The 21,614-nt window shown below is 38.4% G+C and overlaps 1 protein-coding gene across 3 annotated transcripts in view; it reads left to right on the top strand.

Moving 5' to 3' along the window:
• Nucleotides 1–7,780: 7,780 nt before the first annotated feature.
• Nucleotides 7,781–21,614, top strand: part of TUSC3 (tumor suppressor candidate 3) — a 220,847-nt gene continuing 207,013 nt past the window's right edge. For all 3 annotated transcript variants that reach the window (XM_026508466.4, XM_026508465.4, XM_026508467.4), the window contains exon 1: nucleotides 7,781–8,124. In XM_026508466.4, coding sequence (XP_026364251.1) covers nucleotides 7,987–8,124 — 138 coding nt within the window. In that variant the 5' untranslated portion in view covers nucleotides 7,781–7,986. The remainder of the gene's footprint in view (nucleotides 8,125–21,614) is intronic.

Below are 21,614 nucleotides of genomic sequence, written 5' to 3'. Positions count from 1 at the left end.
ATAATGTACAGAAGGCCTAGAATTATAATTTTAATCTCTTTCTATAAAATTATTTTATAACAAATTATTTTATGACGAGATTAGCACTTCATTTTTGTCACAAAAAGATGTGTTTTATATCCTCTCAAATAATTTTTGAAAAGATTACTTATGTTTGAAAGAAAAGTTAAGTTCTTAGTAATTACTATTTATTGCAGTGTTTTGACACAATTACCTGTAAATATTTTTTGTCTTTAGATACTTATGACTTTGTGACTTTCAGTAAGCAACTTGCAAACAAATATAAATGGAAGCAAAGAGAAAATATTGGTTACCGCTGGATAGGAACTGGAAATCACAACAGAGATGATATTTAAGTTGTGCACTGGAGAATGAGCAAGATTTTCAAGTACAGGGAGTATCGACAAAGTCATTCCAGAAAGATGCAACAGTGATAGGGGCCGGAACGTGCAGAATGTGGTCTTCAAAGTGCTTTGATAACATCCCTCGAAAAGAATTTAGAAGACTAGATATCCCTTTGTGCATTTTAAAGCAAACATCTAAAAGTTTTTATTATAAGCTTAAATACTTGCAAAGATTACAATTCCCATCAAGTTATAAATATTGACATTAATAAAATAAAACTGTCACAGCATTCTTGTAAATATTTCCAAAGGAATGGAAATTATAGCCGTCATAAGCCATCAAAAAACAAACTCACAAACAAGAGGGAACTCTTCTTTTTAACAACTGGATATTTTATATTATCTTTTTACCCTCCTGAACTTGTATTTCCGTTATGCTGCCTCCAACGGATTTGAAAATTTTACTTTTTAAAAAATTATTCTTATTTTTTAACATTTTATTATTTTTTTTAAGTAACCTCTATACTCAACCTAGGTCTCGAACTCACAACTCTAAAATCAAGGGTCACACACTCTTCTGACTGAACCAGCTAGGTGTCCTAAAAATTATACTTTTAAAAAAAAATGTTTATTAAAAAGTAAGTTTTGTATTGAAATATAGCATATAAACATAAATCACAAAATTATGGCTCAATAAATTTGTACAAAGAATATATACGTACATAATAACCACCAATAAGAACAAGAAATGGATCGTAGACTGAAGAGGGAAACTGCCCAGAGCAGGCCCAGGCCAGGAGGCCCCAGAAGATGGAAAGGTACTAACAATAAGCTAGAAATAACCAGAAGCCCTACTGGGAGCAAGAGATAACCAGCCGTTTCTGCTTCCATAAATGGGCTTCCCGCCACAGGCTTCCTGCACTACTGTTCCCCCCTAAAGCAGCCCCCACTCCCCCAGTTTAAACTCACCTACCAGCAGTCAGCATAGCCCTTGAAGCCTGACTGCCTGCAGTCTCCTATGAAAGCCCTGTAACCCCATTGCCCAGGGCCCAGGAGTTGGAGCACGAGCTCATCTGGGTCCTCTGCGTAAAATAAATCCGAGTTCTCCTACCTCTCCGAGTGTCACTTGGTCTCTCGCTGTTCTGGTTCTTATTTTTCAGCAACAGGACTATTTCTAGCACTCCTGAGCCCTCTTGGGCCCTCTTCCACTATCCTGACTTCTCACCTGAGATATTTAATACACCAACCAACTTAGTGGTCAGATCATATATAGAACCAGAACTCTGACCTATAACCTACACCATGTCCAGGAAACCAACCGCTTATTTGTAATAAACGCCCCAGGAAGCCAGCCTGAACTTGTAGGAGGTCAGACTGCTATCTCTAGTCAATCCAGGAGTCCAAACAGTAACTTCTTTAACAATTGGCCCCAAATGGCCAGGGCTTGATTAAAAACTGACATCTACCTAATTTTTGTCTCTGTTTCCAACTTAGGACCAATTACAGAAAGCCAAATACGCAGCCCACCTACAGCTTCCTCCAAGCCAATCACCTCCAATGGGGGGTGGGTATCTGAGGCCTTCACATTTCTCTACTATTAAGCTTTCCTACTCCTCTGCCTGCCTTGAAGTCTGTCAAAACTCAAGTGGGGGTGGCTTACTCCCTTGCTATAGCAAGCTCTGAAAAAGTTGCCTCTGCCTGTTCTCATTTGGTCGGTCTTTGTTTATTTCCACAAACCCAAATACATTAGTTTTGTGTCTGGATCCTTACATTGTAAAATTCATTCATACTATGTATAGATGTCATTAGTTCATTTTTTATTGATATATAGTATGGCTGCATCACAAGTTAATTATCTGTTTCACTGTTGATAGATGTTTGGTCTCTTTCCAACTCTGGGCTTTTATGAATAAAGCTGCTACACACGTTTGTATATGTCATTTGGTGAACATATGTTTATTTGGAACTGCTGGGTCATAGGTAAGTGTATTTAGCTTTAGTAGTTACTGCCACTTTTATAAAATGGTTGAACCAATTTAACCTCCCACTGGCAGTGTAAGCAGATAGAATTTTATCCTAATACTTTTTTTATGCTTCAAAGTCTTTTCTGCAAAAAAGAGTCGTATGAAAGGAAATTTGATTTAACCAAATTTCTGACCATGAGACTATATTAAAGCTTATCTTTTGCACTGAGTTACCATTAGTTATTCAGTATACCCAACTGATCAAAATAACAACATATTATGAATTTGAGAAAACAGTAGTAAACATGAAAAAATGGAAAACAGAAGTGTATTGGGAAAATATTACTTACAGAAATAAGGTTTTGAAAAATTAATTTATGTGTCTGTGGATAAATATTAATTATTGTAAGAATAAGATAATATTCAGCATCATTTTCTTCTTATTTTAAGTTTTTGTTTATAGTAAGTATTAAAGAACTATGATCACAATGAGACAGGAATAGGAGTCTGTGATCACAATATCACTCAACCGTTTGGACTCCTTTTGAGTAATGTGCCAAAAATTACATAGTGTTCTATTTCCAAAACAATTTTTAATGATCCATAGCTGACAACTAGAGGATGTCCTCTTTCAATACTGTTGAAAGCAAAAAATGGGGATGGAGGGAGAGATCTCTTTCTTTAGCTAAAATAAAAGGCAATTGTCCTAACAAAGCTGGGCAAGAAGTACTAGTAAGAGTTAGCCTACACCTCAGGTACTTCTTCCAAGTCCATCAGTTTTAGGGAAGAACATAGGATTGTTGAGATTTGGGAAATGAATTCTTTTAAAACCATTTGTCTTTGTAGTCCTTGGTATAAACTCCAGTTTGAAGGCTGCTATGTTGAAACAAGGGTAAAGGGTTTAACTTGGCTCCAAGCCATTATCCAGAGTTTTGACCTCCTTTGGAACCTAGGGATGAGCTAGTGAAAGTCTATGGACTAAAGACAGTGACATGTTTAGTGGTGTACTTTGGGGAATAAATAGAGAATGGCTGGATTCATTCATTCATTCATTCAAAAATTCATATTCTGTGTAGTGTGGACTCAAAACCAAGTATCTGCCTTCCTGGAGTTTACACTCCAATGGGGGGCAAGACAAATAAATACAAACGCATAATGTCACTTAATGATGGATACTATAAAATATGTAAAACTGTCTCACTCAGTTTACATCCTAATCCTAAATAAGTGAATGAAAAGCATAATTTCAGGTAATGATGAGTACTATAAAAAAGTTAAGTGTGTGCGTGCACACGTGTGTGCATATGTGCCTGAAGGGTAAGGAGCTTAGTTTTTAGAAAGGGTTGTCTGAGAGATGAGATTGATGCGGGCAGACTAGGGTCCTGAGGATGAAGAGGGGGTCCAGCTGGACCAGCTTAGAAGGTCCTTGCTAAGCACAGCAGGATAGAAATCCAATGTGAGCCAGTAGGAAGTGCAGCAGAGTTTATCGAAGTTACGTAGAGAGTGCAGGAACAGACAGAGTGTCCAGGAGACTTGGAAAGCAAAGGAGAGAGAGTCTCTCCTTTGTTTGGGGTCTAGGGTTTTTATTGACGATTGTGGTCTGGTGCACATGTCCTCTCAGGCATCTAGAAGTGGTCTGAACAAGGATAGGGTACAGATGTCCATTGTAAGTCACTGATTCCCTGAAGCCAGGAGGTCTTGGTGTTGAGATGTCTAGTGCCAGTGGTCTAGAATACACGCATGACAGCCTTGCCTGGTCATTCCTACACAGTCATTCCTGAGATGTTATCTATTGTGCTGGACGACTCGAACGAAGAAAATATTTACTTCTATCCTTTACTAGGAGGATATATATACATTAAGATGTGTGTGTGTGGGAGGGGTGCAGATCCTAGCAAAGAGTAGAAGGAGGAAAAGGAGCTAAAAAAACAGGTGTGTGGGGTTTTTTAAAAAATTTAAAATTTTTTTATTTTTATTTTTATGGGTTCCCTTCAGTTCCCTATCTCAAGATGACATTTTAGGAGCTCTGAGCCTCGACCCGAATAAACTGATAAAGTTTGCCATGCGAATATCTATCTCTGTGAGAAGGGTGAAGGAACAACAGCGTAAAGGACAGAGACAGAGCATGCTTGACATATTTAAGGAAAACAAGAAAACAGCCTGGCTGGAGCAGAGCGAGAAAGCAGAAGTAGGGAATGAGGTTGGAAAGGTAGCCAGGCGCAAAGTAAAGTAGGGTCCTGAAGGTGTGGAAAAGACTGCTTTTTATGCTGAGGACAGAAAAACTACTTTGCACTGGTTTATGTGTTAAAAGGATTACTCTGGCTAATTTACCAAGAATAGAATGCAAGAAGGCAGGATTAGAACGTGTTGGATTAGGCTGGTAGAGGAGGATGGTAAGATTCGAACCAAGGGGAGATTGGACTAATAATGCTGTCTGATGTCTTTCTAATGAATGCTTGAGTTACAAAATGAAAAGAAGAAAACAAATTCTTACGACACTGTGGAGGCAGAGTAAGTGGGAAACCAATAACAATGGCAGTACGGTTGGAGAAAATGGGCAGCTTGGAGGCTCTGAAAATTGGTAATTAGGAAGATGGTGGTGTCACCAACCAAATCCCAAGACCTGACCTTTACTGCTTGTACTCACCTCCCTCTGTCCTACGTTTTTTCTTAAGCTCTTCCTTCTGCCTTATCTCTTAACTCAGGCAAATGGAAAGCAAAACCACCCCTCAAGCAATAGCAACTGCCCTGCCAAGACCTCCAGCCAGCCCAGACTCCTCAGACCAGTTGGAACGTGACTCTCTGTCATGTACCTGCACAGGTGGACCATGGAGTGACCTCTAGAATGACCGATAATTACCTTTGTCTCGTTATAATACTGAACCTCTGCCTGAGGAAGAGCATAAACCTCATTTACATAACATATGATGTATGCATAGGCATGTTTCCTTAAGGGGCATGTGTGACCTTATGCCCATCTCTGTAAGGATCCCCTTTTAAAATATTCCTCCTAAACCCAAATAAAAGGAACCTATTCACCCTTGCTTAAAGAGTCACAGCTTTGGAAGTTACTCCCTATGATCTCCTTATTTACCACAAATAAAGTTTCCTCTCTGTAACAACTCAACTGGTGTGGTTTCTATCTGTGACTCAGCAAGGAGTGAATTCACGTTCGTTTGGTTAATTACCAGAAATTACAATAAAAGAAATTAAGATAAATTTGGGAAATGAAGGGGCAGATGGTAGATTCTGATTATGTTGAGTGTATCTCGATATTTTAGTTAATAGAGACCATGAATTTACAGATAGTGACAGTGGTCTATCAGTGGAGGTCATTTTCACAAGCCTCAAGGAAAAAGCAAGGGGCTATTCTTTTTTTTTTTTAATAATAATTTTTTATTATGTTATGTTAGTCACCATACAGTACATCCCTAGTTTTTGATGTAAAGTTCCATGATTCATTACTAATGGAACTTTACGTCAAAAACTAGTAATGAAGCAAGGGGCTATTCTTTCAGGAGTAATTACTATGGGCAAAAATGCTCACATAAGAGTGGGAAATCAAAAGCCTGGGAGATAGAGAAGAGAGATATATTTGTAAATTCCTTTAAGAAAGGCAGCATAGCGTAGTATATAGCAGTGGCTATCGAGCTAGCCTGCCGAAGTTCAAATTCCTGGTACACCTTTTTCTAGTTGCATGACTTTGAGTCAGATCTCCTGGCCTTAGTTTCTTTATGTGAAAATGGTTACAATAGGACTTATCCGGTAAGGTTGTTGTGGAGCAGGAGTTCTTAATCTGGAGTCCATGAAATTTGGGGGCATCTGTGAAACTTGGATTGAAAAAAATTTAACTGTAATTCTATTAACCTCTCATGAAAATCTTGTTTTCTTCAATTATAAAGCAGAAAGCAAAGCATGGTAGTATTAGTACATATGGCTTAGTTTCCTGTAGAAATTACCAATAATTTCATATCACAGGACAGTATTTTGAAATATTGCTTATCATCACTATTTCAATATTATCATATTTATTAGAATTGCTGTTAGACACAGTGCTAGGTTTCATATGATTGCAGGATTTATTTACAGCCCTCATGCTACTTCGTTGGCCAAGTATCCTACAATTCTGTGCCTCTTGATCAATCATAATCACACTGTGAAGTCTGAATGTTTATACATTGGTTCTAACATCTACCCTTGCTTTCCAGCTCTCCCCCAAAACAAATGTTTGTTGACCACCAGGTGAAAGGAGGTGAACTGTCTTAATTTTGATAATGGTATTTAATTATACCCGATTCCTTTGTAGTATTATGAATTTAATTTTTGCAGTTAGAAATACTGTTTTAAGACTGGACCAATAGATTTCATCAGACTATCAGAGGTGGTCATGACACAAGTAAGAAAAAATATCTTGAGGTAGAACAAAAGCTACACTCACAGCAGTAACGGAGGAGAGCTGGAAGAAAGGCAGGCAGGGACAAGCCGCCCTCCTCCACCTCCAAGAAGAAATCACCCTTAAAGGGATTTTACACCAGCCGGTAAGCAGCCCTCCACCCTTTTCCACGTGATAGGTAGATGGCAAAAACCTGGTTGAATGAGGGAGGGTTAATCAGATTAAAACAGCCCTCCAACAAGCCCATAAAAACCCTTAGATCTAAACGCCAAATTGGCAACCCTCTCGGGTCCCTTCCCTCCTCCGGAGCTTTGTACTGTCACTCAAACTGCTTTGCTGCCCTCCACTCTTCCTCTGGTCTAGCTCTTCATTCTTCCAAGCGGCCTGACCAAGAACGTGGCACCGAAGGAAAAGAAGCCCTGTAACAGCAGTGCTTGACCTATATCATATATTCAGTAAGCAGCCTGCTATTCTTAAACTGTTCAGAGCTCAAGAATTGAAGTAAGTCCTTTTCATTTTTGAGTTTCCAAGTGTCTGGTCTGGTGCTCTGCGCTTTGGCACTCCAGGGATACTGAAGGAATGGAATGGAGTGGTGTTAAGGTTGGTTCCTCAGGCCCCTCAAACGGGACTGCAAGGAACAGCTGTGAAGTTGCAAGCTGCTAGTATGCATGCGCGGGATTATATTATGTGGATTATGTTGGAGGCTTGGGAGGGCTCAGTATGTGAGCCACAGATGTGTCTCTAAAAATGTCCCAATGGAAACGGAGATTGCCCCTTGGCCAGAGGGGCCAAGTGCTTATTGATTCCTTAAATCACTCCTCCATCATCCTAGAAGGCAAGTAGGTCTGTGTGTGGCTCCAGGTAAACAGGAGTTTACTTCTGCTGCACCGAAGAGGCCCCTCGCATATTCCTGGAAGCTCGCATTGGTTTCAGTAACAAGGCAGCGTTTGGCCAGCCAGCTAGAAAACCGTGGCCCTGCGCAGCGTGGGTCTCAGGGAGAACTCTGGCCGGGGGCGCAGCGCAGCGTGCACGAGGCCCCCGCTCCCTCGCCACGCCCACTTCCTGCCCCATCCCGGGCCTTTCCAGGTCCCGTCTGCCGGTGAACCGGATGCTCTGTCAGTTTCCTCCTCCGCTTCCTCAGCGGCCTCCGCTTCTCTGGCGAAGCCGCGGGCACCGACGAGGGCACAGGCAGGAGCTCCTGGCGGTTAGCCTGGCAGGAGTGGGAGGCCGGTAGGAGCTGGGCGCGCACGGTTACCGAGCGTGGAGGAGACACTGCCCTGCGGCGATGGGTGCCAGGGCCGCTCCTTCACGCCGGAGGCTGGCGGGGCGGCGGCTGCGGTACCTGCCCACCGGGAGCTTTCCCTTTCTCCTCCTCCTGCTACTTCTCTGCATCCAGCTCGGGGGAGGACAGAAGAAAAAAGAGGTAGAACGACTCCCTTGGCTTTCCGGGTGGGCCCAGGCTGGCTGGGGCTGGCTGGGGCGGGCCGGGGCGGCGGCGTTGCCAGGCAGCCTCGCCGCGTTGCTAGGCAGCCGGGCGGCGGGGCGTGGGCGTGGGCGGCCTCCGGGCGTGAGCCTAGGGGTTGGGAGGCCCGTGGGCCACGCACTTGTGGATGTGGGTTAGCCTGGTGTTTTCTCAAAAACCGTAAAGCATCCCTTTTCACTCTGCTCCTGAACACCGCACATCTTTCAGACTCACGGCGCTTTTGACCCTCGGAGGCCGAGCTTTGGGCCCTTGAGTTACTAAAAGGAGTGTGTTGGATGTGAAAATACCTTTTAGGAGTATTTGCAAACGTAAGAGAATTATTTGGTCTTTATGTTAAGTACCCAGCTCCCTTCGTTATTCGTTTCTAGAGGCAGCGGAGCCTATTGGACGTGTGTTTTAAGTTTGTATCCATAATTACACATTTTTAAAGCCGTAGGTTTATTTTTCTTTGTTGAATTCATATAATGGCGAGAATAAGTTCACATTATTTAAATTAGGTAAATTGGTGAAGTGAAGATCACCTGATTGCAGTCTTAGTTCTCTGATAACGGATAAGGGTTGAAGTCACTGTTTTTAAAATAGTAGAGTTATTTGCGAATTTCAGTTATCCATCTTTGTCTTGGATAGTCAGTCTAGCAGGATCAGAAAAAAATTATTTGGAAATGTGAGTAGTGTTTCTAAGCGTACATTATGTTAGTAAGAGTATTCGCTTATTCAAGATAGTTTTTCCTGGTGAAGTATTACCCACACGTGACTCAAAATCTAATTCGGGTTTAAAATATTACCACAGATTTCTTGATAGTTGGGTAGAGAGTGAAAAAACAGCTTCATTCGTAAGATAACTGATTCTTTTTACTCTTTGCCTGAAACAACTGTGAACTCAGTAGTAACTTCTTGTTAGCTTTTTAATTTTAACATGAAAGTAGGCCATACAAAATTCTTGGTGGAGTTCTGGTAAGAGATTTAGAGAACTGTTAAAATTAAAACTGTACTTAAAAATATAATTTAAAGATCTATTTTCTAGCATTTGGTATTTATATACCACATTCCAAGAGTTTTAGATGTCATAGTTTTTCTTAGGGAAGGGAGATTAAAAAGTTTTTTTTAAGGATTACCACAGCAGAGGGCAGTAGAAAACGATGAGGAGTTCCATGGAAATGTTGATGTTTTACTTCTTAGATCACTGTGGGGGCACCTGGGTGGCTCAGTCCTTTGAGCTGCCCCCTTTTGATTTAGGTTTAGGTCATGATCTCAGAGTCTTGAGATGAGCCCTGCCTGTGCGGCGCTCAGCAGGGAGTCCACTTGAGATTCTCTCTAGCCCTCTCTCTACCCCTTCGCCCCACCTTCCATCTTGTTTTTGCAGTCTCTTCCTCTAAAAATAAATAAATCTTAGGGAAAAAAAAGGAGAAAAAAAGATCACTGTGATCACAGTAACTTTCAATTGGAAGAAAAGTCTGAAAAATCTCAAAAGTGTACATCTTCAAAGCATCTTGGTATCCAGTTGTACACTACTTTAACATGGGGGAAAACACTTGTTAATTTAGTATAATTACAATAAATTAACATTTGTTCCATCAGCATGTTTTTTATAAAAGAAGTTTTAAATGAAAAATTAGGGTGAAAATTTTTAAGGATTAGAAAAGGACGTCTTCCAGAACTGCTTTTATTTCTCTTAAACAGGAGAGTCTAATACTACTATGTGGTGGTGTTGCAGGATACACAGATTTAAGGAAAAGAAGAGCAAAATAACAAATAATTGAAGTTTTAATACTTCACTCAATGAGTACACATATCTGGGATGTAGTATGTGAGAATAAACTCACATTACCTAAGTTATACAAGTTTGTGAAGTTCACAGCACCTGATTTCAATCTTAGTCCTTAATAACTTGGAGGGCTGTGGCGTCTTTCAATGTTAGAAGAAACACATTCTTTATTAGAAATATTGGAAAGTGGTTGGTCACCATTGTACTTTTCTGGGGGTATTCCAGGGTTGTTTTGAACATGTCACTTCATTCTTTGCTGAATTTAGAACCTGATGCCTAGTACAAAATTCGACGCCATTGAACCAGCAAGTATAGCAATTGGAACTTAGTTTACTACAATGAATATTACTGACATAAGTGCTAGAGAAGTTGACTTGGCATGAGTAGTGTATCCCTTCAGTTGAACCTGGAACCAAGAATGGACATTAGTTGCTTTTAAGGAAGTAATAGTTATGATAGTAATAGCTACCATCATAGGTTTTCAAGTCAGACAGATGGTCCACTTACAACTTAGTCACTAATTGTATGACATCAGGCAAACCACTTAACTTCCCTAATTGTAACTTTTTTATTTTAAAACACAGATACAATGCCTACATCTCAGGGTTGTCGCTGGGGTTGAATAAGACTGTATATAAACTACTTAGTGCGATGCCTTGAACATAACAGATCAATACTGGTAGCTATTATTATGTGTTCTTCATTTAAATGAGTGCATTAGACATGATAAGATCCTAAAATATAAAATATTTTTCAAATTTTTTTTTGCTAAAGAAACTGATTTTATCATTGTAAAATATATAGTTACTAGAATAAATTGCCTATTTTATTATGAAACACAGAGTTCCAAACTCTTACATTGTTTGAGAACTTCCCAGGAGATTTTGCATCATCGAAGAATTGGTGGTATTCATGAGTGTGTGTGTCCACATACATGTTTTTGTATCTGTTTCTTCATGAAGACAATTCATTAAAAAATAATTTTGTTATGTTTTCTAAGAATATAATGAAGAGCAATAGATGAGTGAATAGGCAAAGAAAATTGGAGATTTTTATAGTCACTTTCCTTAATTACATTGACTATAGTCACTAAACTAATTTTTGAATCCTCACGTAAAGTGATATGAATTTGTGGGAGGCTATAGTTTCTTGGTACTATATTATTTGTGTACGTAGTGAATCATTTTCTTTTTATTTTAATGACTTCTCTATTTTATACATTGTTAACACTTAACCAGTTAATCAGCTTCATTTAGAATTGTTTTATTTATTTATTTATTTATTTTTTTAAGATTTTATTTATTTATTCAACAGAGATAGAGACAGCCAGTGAGAGAGGGAACACAAGCAGGGGGAGTGGGAGAGGAAGAAGCAGGCTCATAGCGGAAGAGCCTGATGTGGGGCTCGATCCCAGAACGCCGGGATCACGCCCTGAGCCGAAGGCAGACGCTTAACTGCTGTGCCACCCAGGCGCCCCCATTTAGAATTGTTTTAATCTCTATATAATAATACCCGATAATATAAAAGGAGCTCAAATTCTGTAATTAAGTGGATTTATTGACTTTGACATTATCAAAAGCAGCTTTTATAATTATCCTTTACGTTAGCTAATAGGCTATGACATGTAGGTAACAGTATGCATTATGAAAAATTGAGCAGCTCATAAATATTTTTGCGAAGTAATATGATTGCCTAAATGAAATATCTCAAATGCTTCAGACAGAGCTTCTGTATGTCATTGTTTTTAAGCACATTTTACACTGAGATGAATATATCCAGTTATTTTTTTAGTGGCATAGCCATTAAATAGAGACTTTACTATCTTAGCAAATGAAGAAAAGGGAGAGGATGGAGGTAGGCAATGGACTTTATCTTTAAGTGAAGAACTTAAGTTGAAAAAAAAAGTTTGTAAATATATGAGCACAACTTTAAGAAATGCATAGTAATTATGCCTTGCTATGTATACACAGAGACCACAGATTATTGCCGATGCAGGTAGTTTCATCTAGGCGAGATTTTGTGTATAGTAACTCCTTGCTGAGTAATTGGAAGTGACAGGTCTTACTCAGAATGGCCAAAATGGCTTTTCAAGTACTGTGAATGCTTAGCCTGCTGGAGTTTCACAGATGATGGCAGAAGGCATGGAATTCCTGGGTCACAGGTGGACAGGTTATTACTCACAGCAGCAGATTTGCCAGAGTATCAGCATTTGTGCTGCTGAGGCGGGCTAAATGACCCCTACAGCTGTAGGAAGTTTTGTGGAGGAAGAAGAACCTTGAGCTTAAGGAGCTCAAATCTTTCATAATGGGCAGGAAGCTTGTTTGACCTTTGACCCAGAGGATGACATTATCTTTATTAAACTGGAAAGTAAAAAATTTGCTCTTTGTTTTAAAAAGGGAAAGGGCGGGGCGCCTGGGTGGCGCAGTCCTTAAGCGTCTGCCTTCGGCTCAGGGCATGATCCCGGCGTTCTGGGATCGAGCCCCACATCAGGCTCCTCCACTGGGAACCTGCTTCTTCCTCTCACACTCCCCCCTGCTGTGTTCCCTCTCACTGGCTGTCTCTCTGTCAAATAAATAAATAAATAAAATCTTTAAAAAAATAAAAAAATAAAAAAATAAAAAATAAAAAGGGAAAGGGCGGAAATGTGTAACCCGAGCCACAGATTTATCAGTTAATCTTTTGCCACATTTACTTTTGCATTTTCTCCATATTCAGTGAATTTGGATGAGTGTGATCCCTATGCCAGTGATGGACATTGGTTACTTTGGTGGTCTCCAGGGTTTATTTGGTGAGTCAGACTGTCTTATGATTGCTTCTTTCCGTAAGACTCCCTCCTGGAGCATCGCACTAATTCCACCAAGATAGAAAATTTACCTTTGGCTAAGTATAGGAGTGGCTGTGTTCCCCTGCTAGAGAATAGGTAGATCACAAACAAATGTATACATTACATAACGTCTACAGTGTGCGTGCTCTCGGCATGCAATGAGGGGACCAAATAGTATTTATGTAAGTCTCTATCTACTTTTTATTTTACCTATTGGGCAAGATTTCTGCGGCTTCTCAAATTAAGCATATCTAAAGGGGAACTCTTTTTTTTTTTTTTTTTTGTTAAAGATTTTATTTATTTGACAGAGAGAGAGTACAAGCAGGGGGAGCGGCAGGCAGAGGGAGAGGGAGAAGCCAGAGAAGGGGGCTCCCAACTGAGCAGCCAGCCCAGGAGATGCAGGCTTGGTCGCTGGGGTCATGACCTGAGTCCATGGCAGATGCTTAACCGACTGAGCCACCTAGGTGCCCCTAAGAGGTTCAACTCGTAATCCTTTTCTCTGCCCATCTGTTTTCTCATTGCTGTTAACAGTGCTGTTTTATGAAGAACAAATTTTAACATCCTAGAATCCCATTTTTTAAGTAATCACTAGCCAGTATAATATGTCTTTCTTGCTCTTACTCTGTATTTTGCACATTGTATACAGAAAGGCTGGCTTTACATACTTTCTTGAGGAGTTGTATACAGATTTAAGGAGAATATCTTGCCAAAATAGGGTTTCTCCCTTAATAGCTATCTAAAACACATAAATATTTAGTTTGAATATTAAAATTTCAAAAAAGCTATTCGAAACAATAGGGAATATTTTTTTTTTCGTAGTAATCGGTATCTATCTGCCTTCCCACCTCGTTGTCTGTGTTTCTTTTTAATGCAAGAAAAAAAGATCAACAATGAGCTTATGGAGTCCTTCAAAATCTATGATAAAAGTCTTAACATAGAAGAGTAGAACTCTGAAGCCATTTATGAACGGAAAAAAAGTTAATAACAGGAAGCCTTTACTAATATGTTTATTGTTACTAAAGTTTTGGTTGATCATATAAAGATACCTAATTAGTTTGACATTTGGAGGTGAAAAAGAAATTTCTTTCCACTGCATGTTACCATGAGAATGTAACTATCTTTAATGAAAAGGAGCACTTGAGTATAGGTTGAATAAATTGTGATACTGATTTTATTAAACGGAACTCTTTCTATTTATTTCAGGAGTGTATTTTTAGAGATGGCTTAACATTGTCAATATGATTCGACTCAACTTTTGGAAATATTTTAATTCAGAGTCTAATGTGCTTAGAAAACAAAACCATTGGGAAATTTGTATGAGTATTGTGGTAAAACGTGGAGTCCAGAATTCATTAGGAAATGAAGAAAACTAACAATAGAGCAGACAGGCGATAGAATGCTAGGCATCCACTTAGGGTAGATATGATCTTCGCAGTATTTTTGCTTGGCGGTTTGGCAGACGGCTCTGTCTGCCTTACCTTTAAATTGCCAACAGTACCGTGCTTTGATGTAGAGAAACCGGGACTGTCCCAAGCCTAAAACATTTAAGTGAAAGATTATCATTATCTAGTACCTTAAAAATTATTGGTTTAGGAGTGAGCACATACCCAATTATATGGGGACTTGTGACAAGTTTCCTCCTTTTTCATCAAGGACACAAGGAAGGGAAGTTCTCCCTTCTTGCCTTTGTTATATGAATATGAGAATGTGATGCTTGAGTTACTGCACCCATCTGGTAAACATTAAAGTGCAAGCCTGAGGGCAAAACCAGTCCGTTCATGATGGCAGAGTGAAAAAATGGAAAGAACATGGGTGTCTGACATGACTTAACTAGATTTGTAATTGCTGTAACTCTGGACTCCCTGTTAGGTGCTAATCTTCGTATGGTTTAAGACATTTTGTATTGAATTTTCAGATTTTTTTTGTATTTGAAAGCATTCTGCTGAGGAAAGTTATCTTGAATTAAGAGTTTTACCCATGATTGTTATTTACCCAACTTGTAAATTTAGAATCTTTTTTTTTTTTTTTACTGTGTTTAGTACCTTAACAGTTAGTTATATGACCTTCTTTGTGAATTAGGTATTACATATTAAAGGATTATTTACATACACACACACATATATATGTGTATTTACATATATATATCTCCTTTATCTTTGAATATTAACGATCATTATTAGAAGTCTGTGTATGTTTTGATGTTTTTGGAAATGAATTTTTCCGTGTGTTCCTTTTATTAATATAACTTTGTTTTTATTGTATGAAGTTCTCTAGAATATGTCCAAAAAATTGTAGGAAAGAAATTGAAAATAAATTTATTATGTGCCTTAAAAGCTCTTAGCCCAAGAAAGGAAAGAAAGATTAAGTTATGCCTTAGATATATTTGCTGTATGCTGTTTTCTGTGTGAATGCTTTTAAAAATACTTATTTCTTTTGCTTTTGTGTGTGTAATAGAGTGGTACATAGTTTCATTTTAAAGATTATCAAATAAAATAGAGGAAGGCACTTTTATTTTGAAAATGATCATATTTTAATATTGTTCTTTGGTTTGCATTTGAGCTTAAGATTAGGCCAAAGAAAAGTTGGGACCCTCCCCCACCAAGGATGAGGGTATTGTGCAGTGTTGATTGTTCCATGTTTTTTTGTTTGTTTTTTTTACATTGGAGCTTTCAAAGTGAATAAAGGATTTTTCTCATACTCAAGAAAGTGAAGTGGTGTGCTGTGTCTTGCTATTGTTTCCTGTAGTTTGTCCTCTTGGAGACTTGATGGGGAGAAAGAGTGGCTGAGTCAAGGTGTAATACTATCATAATGGTACTCTAATTAAATTTAGCTTCCTATTGACAGGTACATGAGTCACATGCCTTGATGGGTACAGTAACTCAAGCATCATGTTCTCATATTCATATAACAGACAAGAAGAGAGAACCAAGAGAGAGTCATAACCATAGATTTTTTTGTTGTTTTTTGAATGGAATGTTAGAGTGGGAGTGTCAGGTTTCAGGCTAAATAACAAAGTTGGGACTAGAAGTTAGGTTTCCTGACTCCAGAGTTTATATTTCCATATTCCCATGCTCAGTTATGCTGTCAGATTCTCCTCCTTGCCCCCAACCCCATCACTACTTTCATAATACTCTGTTTTCTTCTGTCTTTTCACAGCTGATGTTTTAACTTTGTAACTTCCTCTTCGTGGATATTCATTTTTTAAAACCTAAAATGATTAAAAATTTGGCAGATGTAAAACCTATTAATACGGCTTAGACTTGACTCCTTTGAGAACATAATTTATAAAATTAAGCCATCTGTTTCTTTATGAACCTGTTTAAATAAATGAAGTTAGGCTATGGTAAACCTTAGTCAGAAGAGTCAGAACTCTAAAAACAGCACAGAACCCCAACCAGTGCCTCCTGCAATCCCTAATACTAAGTAAAGCATGTTCACAAATCTATTTGCCAAAGCCGGAAACCTGGGCACATTTCACTTGGTCTCAGACCTTTTCTTGTGACTTTTTTGACACTCCTTCCCCTACCCCAGCTAAAGATACTCTGCAACTTCTCTGACCAGTGCTGTTTTTGAGGAGTACTGTTTACTTATTGTTTAAATGCCACAGGGTGCAATCCAAGGTTCCTTGCGGGCTGTTAGTGCTTTTCCTGAGTAAGCCTGTGTCTGACTTTCCTGTTTGCTCTCTCTCTGCTCTTACATGCTTCCCTTCAGTGGCAACTTCAGTCACCCCCTACCCCGTTTGGATGAGGAACTCCTCCTCTGTGCTCACACAAATGGATCTTTGTGCTTATTTATTTATAGCATTTACGTGAATTATTGTCTGTCATCTGTCGTTCTTGTTATTCTACAAGCCCTCGGAAGAGAAGGGTTTTTTTCTTCATTTCTATACCCGTATATTCAAGCATAGTGCCTTGCGGTTGGTAAATGCTTAGTGAAGTTATTTTGGTCAAGTTACTTAATCTCTCTAAGCCTCTTTTCCCTATCTGTAAAACAGAGATAGTACGTTAGTCCCCACTGTAGAGCTGTGAGCCTTACGTGAGATAATCCTGTAAAGGACTTAGCAGCATAGTGCATGGAACATAGTAAATGCTTCATGTTAGATATGGTGCTCATATTGGTGAATGAATTTGTAAGGTGTATTGTTGGTGGTTCTACACGAATAGCACACATTTACTTGGCAGGAGACAAGTTAAAAGCTAATGCATTTGATATGCATAATTTTTTATAAATATTTTGTTTTCCTATTTGACAAGTTAGGAGTTTTGAGAATGTCATTGCTTTTTTCGTTGCCAGACATAATGGGTACTTTTACTACTTGACTTTTATATAGCATTTGACATTATTGGCTACTACTTCCTCACCTTCCGCATCCCCAGCTTTATTGACGTATAATTGACATCTAATAGTTTGAATATTTAAGGTGTACAACATGCTGACTTGATACACTTATATGTTGGAAAATGATCATCACCATAGCCTTAGCTAACACCTCCATCACACCACATAGTTACCATTCCCTTATTGTGGTGAGACATTTAAGATTTACTCTTGTAACCAACTTTCAAGTAAATACTACACTACTGTTAAGTATAATCACGATACTGAATTAGATTACCAGAACTTACCTTTTAATTGGAAGTTTGTTCCCTTTGATCAGTATTTTCCCATTTCCCCCACCCCCACCTCCTGTGACTACCACTCTACTCTGTATAAAAATTTTTTTCTTTGATTCCGCAGATAAGTGAAATCATACACTATTTGTCTCTGTCTGATTTATTTCACTTAGCATAATGTCCTCAGTGTCAATCCACACTGTTGCAAATGGCAGGATTTCTTAGTTTTACAATGACTGAATGGAATATTTTCCCTTGTGTATATGTGTGTGTGTGTGTGTGTGTGTGTGTATGATATGGTATATATGCATTCCATAGCTTCTTCATATTCATCTGTCAGTGGACGCTTCCATTGTTTTCATGTCTTGGCCATTGTAAGTAATGGTGTTATGAACATGGGGATGTAGGTATCTTTTTGAGTTAGTGTTTTCATTTTGTTTGAATGTATTCCAAAAGTGGAATTGCTGGATCACATGGTAGTTCTATTTTTAATTTTTTGAGGATCCTCTATTTTGTATTCTCCCCCCCTTCTGTTTTCCATAGTAGCTATACCACTTTATAATCCCACCAGTAGTGCATGAGGGTTCCCTTTTTCCATATCCTCACCAGCATTTTTTTTTTTTAAAGATTTTATTCATTTATTTGACAGACAGCCAGCGAGAGAGGGAACACAAGCAGGGGGAGTGGGAGAGGAAGAAGCAGGCTCATAGCGGAGGAGCCTGATGTGGGGCTCGATCCCACAACACCGGGATCACGCCCTGAGCCAAAGGCAGACGCCCCCTCACCAGCATTTGTTAATCACTTGTCTTCTTATTTTTTCTAGTTTCATGGAGAAATCATTGGCATAGATCATTATATAAGTTTAAGATGTATACCATTATTGTTTGATTTGCACATATTACTACAATAGTTTTAGCTAACATCCATCTCCTATAGATACATTAAAAAGAAAAGAAAAAAATCTCCTTTTGATGAGAATTCTTAGGACTTACTGTGTTAAGTTTTCCTGTGCATCATACGGCACTGTTAGCTATAGTCATCATGTTGTATGTTACATTTCTAATACTTACATATGGGAATTTGTACCTTCTGACCATATTTTTCCAATTATCCCACCTCCACTCTGCTTCTGGTAATCACAGGTCACAAGTGTGATCTCTTTTTTCTATTATTTTTATTATGAAGTCATATAGTATTTCTCTTTCTATGACTTATTTCACTTAGCATAATGCTCCCATGTTGTTGAAAATGGTAGTATTTCCTCATTTTTTTATGGCTGAGTAATATTTCATTGTATATATATGCCACAACTTCTTTTTCTAGTCATTTACTGATGGAAATTTAGGTTGTTTCCACGTCTTAGTATTGTAAATAATGCTGTTATGAACATGGGGTTGCAGTTATCTTTTTGAGTTACTGTTTTTGTTTTTTCTGGATACATTCCCATAAATGGAATTGCTGGGTCATATGATAGTCCTTTTTTTATGTTTTTAAGGATCCTCCATTCTGTTTTCCACAGTGGCTATGCCAGTTTACAGTCCGACATGCAGCATACTCACAGGTTCCTTTTTCTATATATACTCACCAGCATTTGTTGTCTCCTGTCTTTTTGATGGTAGGCTTTCTAACAGGCATGGCTTGTTTGTTTTGATGATGGCCATTCTAACAGGCATGAGGTGATATCTCATTATGGTTTAGATTTGCATTTCTCTAATGACTCATGATGTTGACCATCTTTTCATGTAGCTGTTGGCCTTTTGTATACCTTCTCAGGGAGAGAAATGTCTATTCAGGTTTTTTGCCCACTTTTTTAATTGCATTTTTTTGTTTGTTTTTTGTTGTTTTTGTTTTGGCTATTGAGTTGTAGGAGTTCTTTATGTAGAGATTAACATCTTATCAGATATATGGCACAGATGTTTTTTCCCATTCTGGAGGTCATCTTTTTACTTTGTTGGTGGTTTCCTTTGCTGTAGAAGCTTTTTAGTTTGATGTAGGTCCACCAATTTTTTGTTTTGTTGCTTGCACTTTAGGTGTCCTAGCCAATCACTGCTAAGACCCATGTCAAGGACTTTTGTTTCTGTTTTCTTCTAGGGATTTCATGGTTTCAGGTCTTAGGTTTAAGTGTTAATCCATTTCAATTTAATTTTTGTGTGGTATAAGCTGGGAGTTTACTTTCATTGTTTTATATACGAATATCCAATTTCCCCAGCACCATTTATTGAAGAGATTGTGTTTTCTACACTGAATATTCTTAGCTCTCTTGTCAAATATTAGTGGACTTCATATGCTTAGGTTTATTTCTGAGCTCTTGATTCTGTTACTTTGATCTATTTTTCTGTTTTTATGCCAGTACCGTACTGTTTTGATATTTAGTATTATAGCACAGTTGGAAATTAGGAAATGTTATGTCTCCTGTTTTGTTTTTGCTCAGGGTTTCTTTGGCTATTTGGGGTCTTTTATGGTTTTGTACATATTTTAGGATAGTTTTGTCTCCTTCTATAAAAATGCCATCAGAATCTTGATAGGGATTGCATTGAATCTATACGTAGCTTTTGGTGGTATGAACATTTAACAATATTTTTCCAGTCCCTGAACATGGGATACCTTTCCATTTATTTGTGTCCTCTTCCATTTCTTTCAGTCTTGTAGTTTTCTTTCAGTCTTGTAGTTTTCAAATGGGTGCCTGGCTGGCTCAGTTGGTAGAGCACATGACTCTTGAGCTTAAGGTCACAAGTTTGAGCCCCGTGCTGGGTGTAGAGATTACTTAAATAAAATCGGTCTTTTTTTTTTTTTTTTTTTTAGGGTTTTTTTTTATTTGAGAGAAAAGAGTGAGTGAGAGAGAGAGAGCACAAGTGAGGGGGAGGGGCAAAGGGAGAGGGAGAAGCAGAGTCCCTGCTGAGCAGGGAGCCTGATGTGGCACTCAATCCCAGGACTCCAGGATCATGATTTGAGCAGAAGGCAGATGCTTAATCAACTGAGCCAGGCACCCCAAATAAAATCAGTCTTATAGTTTTCAGAGTACAGATCTTTCAACTCCTTGGTTAAGTTTATTCCTAGTATTTTATTGAAGTTATTGTAAGTGGGATTGTTTTCTTTATTTTTTAGATAATTCATTGTTAATGTATAGAAATGCTTCTGATTTTTGCATGTTAATTTTGTATCCTGCAACTTTACTGAATTCATTGATTAGATCTAACAGTTTTTTGGTGGAGTCTTTAGAACTTTCTATGTATAAGATTATGTCACCTGCAAATGGAGACAATTTTACTTTTTCCTTTCAAATTTTGATGCCTTTTATTTCTTTTTCTTGCCTGATTGTTCTGGCAAGGACTTTCAAGACCATGTTGATTAAAAGTGATGAGAGTGGGCACTTTGTTTTGTTCCTGATCTTATAGGGAAAGCTTTTAATCTTTCACCCTTCAGTATGGTAATAGTTTTGGGCTTATTATCTAAGGACTTTATTATGTTTCGTCTATATCTAATTAGAGAGTTGGTTTTTTTTTTGAAGATTTTATTTATTTATTCGACAGAGAGAGAGACAGCCAGTGAGAGAGGGAACACAAGCAGGGGGAGTGGGAGAGGAAGAAGCAGGCTTATAGCGGAGGAACCTGATGTGGGGCTCGATCCCATAACGCTGGGATCACGCCGAGCCAAAGGCAGACGCTTAACCGCTGTGCCACCCAGGCGCCCCAGAGTTTTTGTTTTTTTTTAAATTCATGAATGGATGTTAAGTTTTGTCAAATGCCTTTTCTGTGTCTATTGAGGTAGTCATGGTATTTTTCTTTCATTCTATTGTGATGTATCACAGTGATTGATTTATGTATGTTAAACCATACTTGCATCCAAGATATAAATTACTCTTGACCATGATGAATGATCCTTTGAATGTGCTGGTAAATTCCGTTTGCTAGTATTTTATTGAGACTTTTTTGCATGGGCATTTATCAGGGATGTTGGTCTGTTATTTTTTGGTATTGTCCTTTTCTGGATTTGGTATCAGGGTACTGCTGGTCTTATAAAACGAACTTCAGAGCATTCTTTCTTTGATTTTTTGGGAAGACTTTGAGAAGCATGCGTTGTTTCTTCTTTAAATGTTTGGTAAAATTCATGAGTGAAGCCATCTGGTCCTGGGCTTTTCTTTGTTGGAAATTTTTGATTAAATCTCCTAGTAATTGGTTTATTGAGACTATTTTTTCCTGATCCAGTCTTGGCAGTTTGTGTGTTTCTA

The sequence above is a fragment of the Ursus arctos genome, unplaced genomic scaffold (assembly GCF_023065955.2).
Source record: "Ursus arctos isolate Adak ecotype North America unplaced genomic scaffold, UrsArc2.0 scaffold_27, whole genome shotgun sequence".
Taxonomy (NCBI): domain Eukaryota; kingdom Metazoa; phylum Chordata; class Mammalia; order Carnivora; family Ursidae; genus Ursus; species Ursus arctos.
Note: the sequence above shows the minus strand (reverse complement) of the source record. Positions and strands in the feature narration are given on the sequence as shown.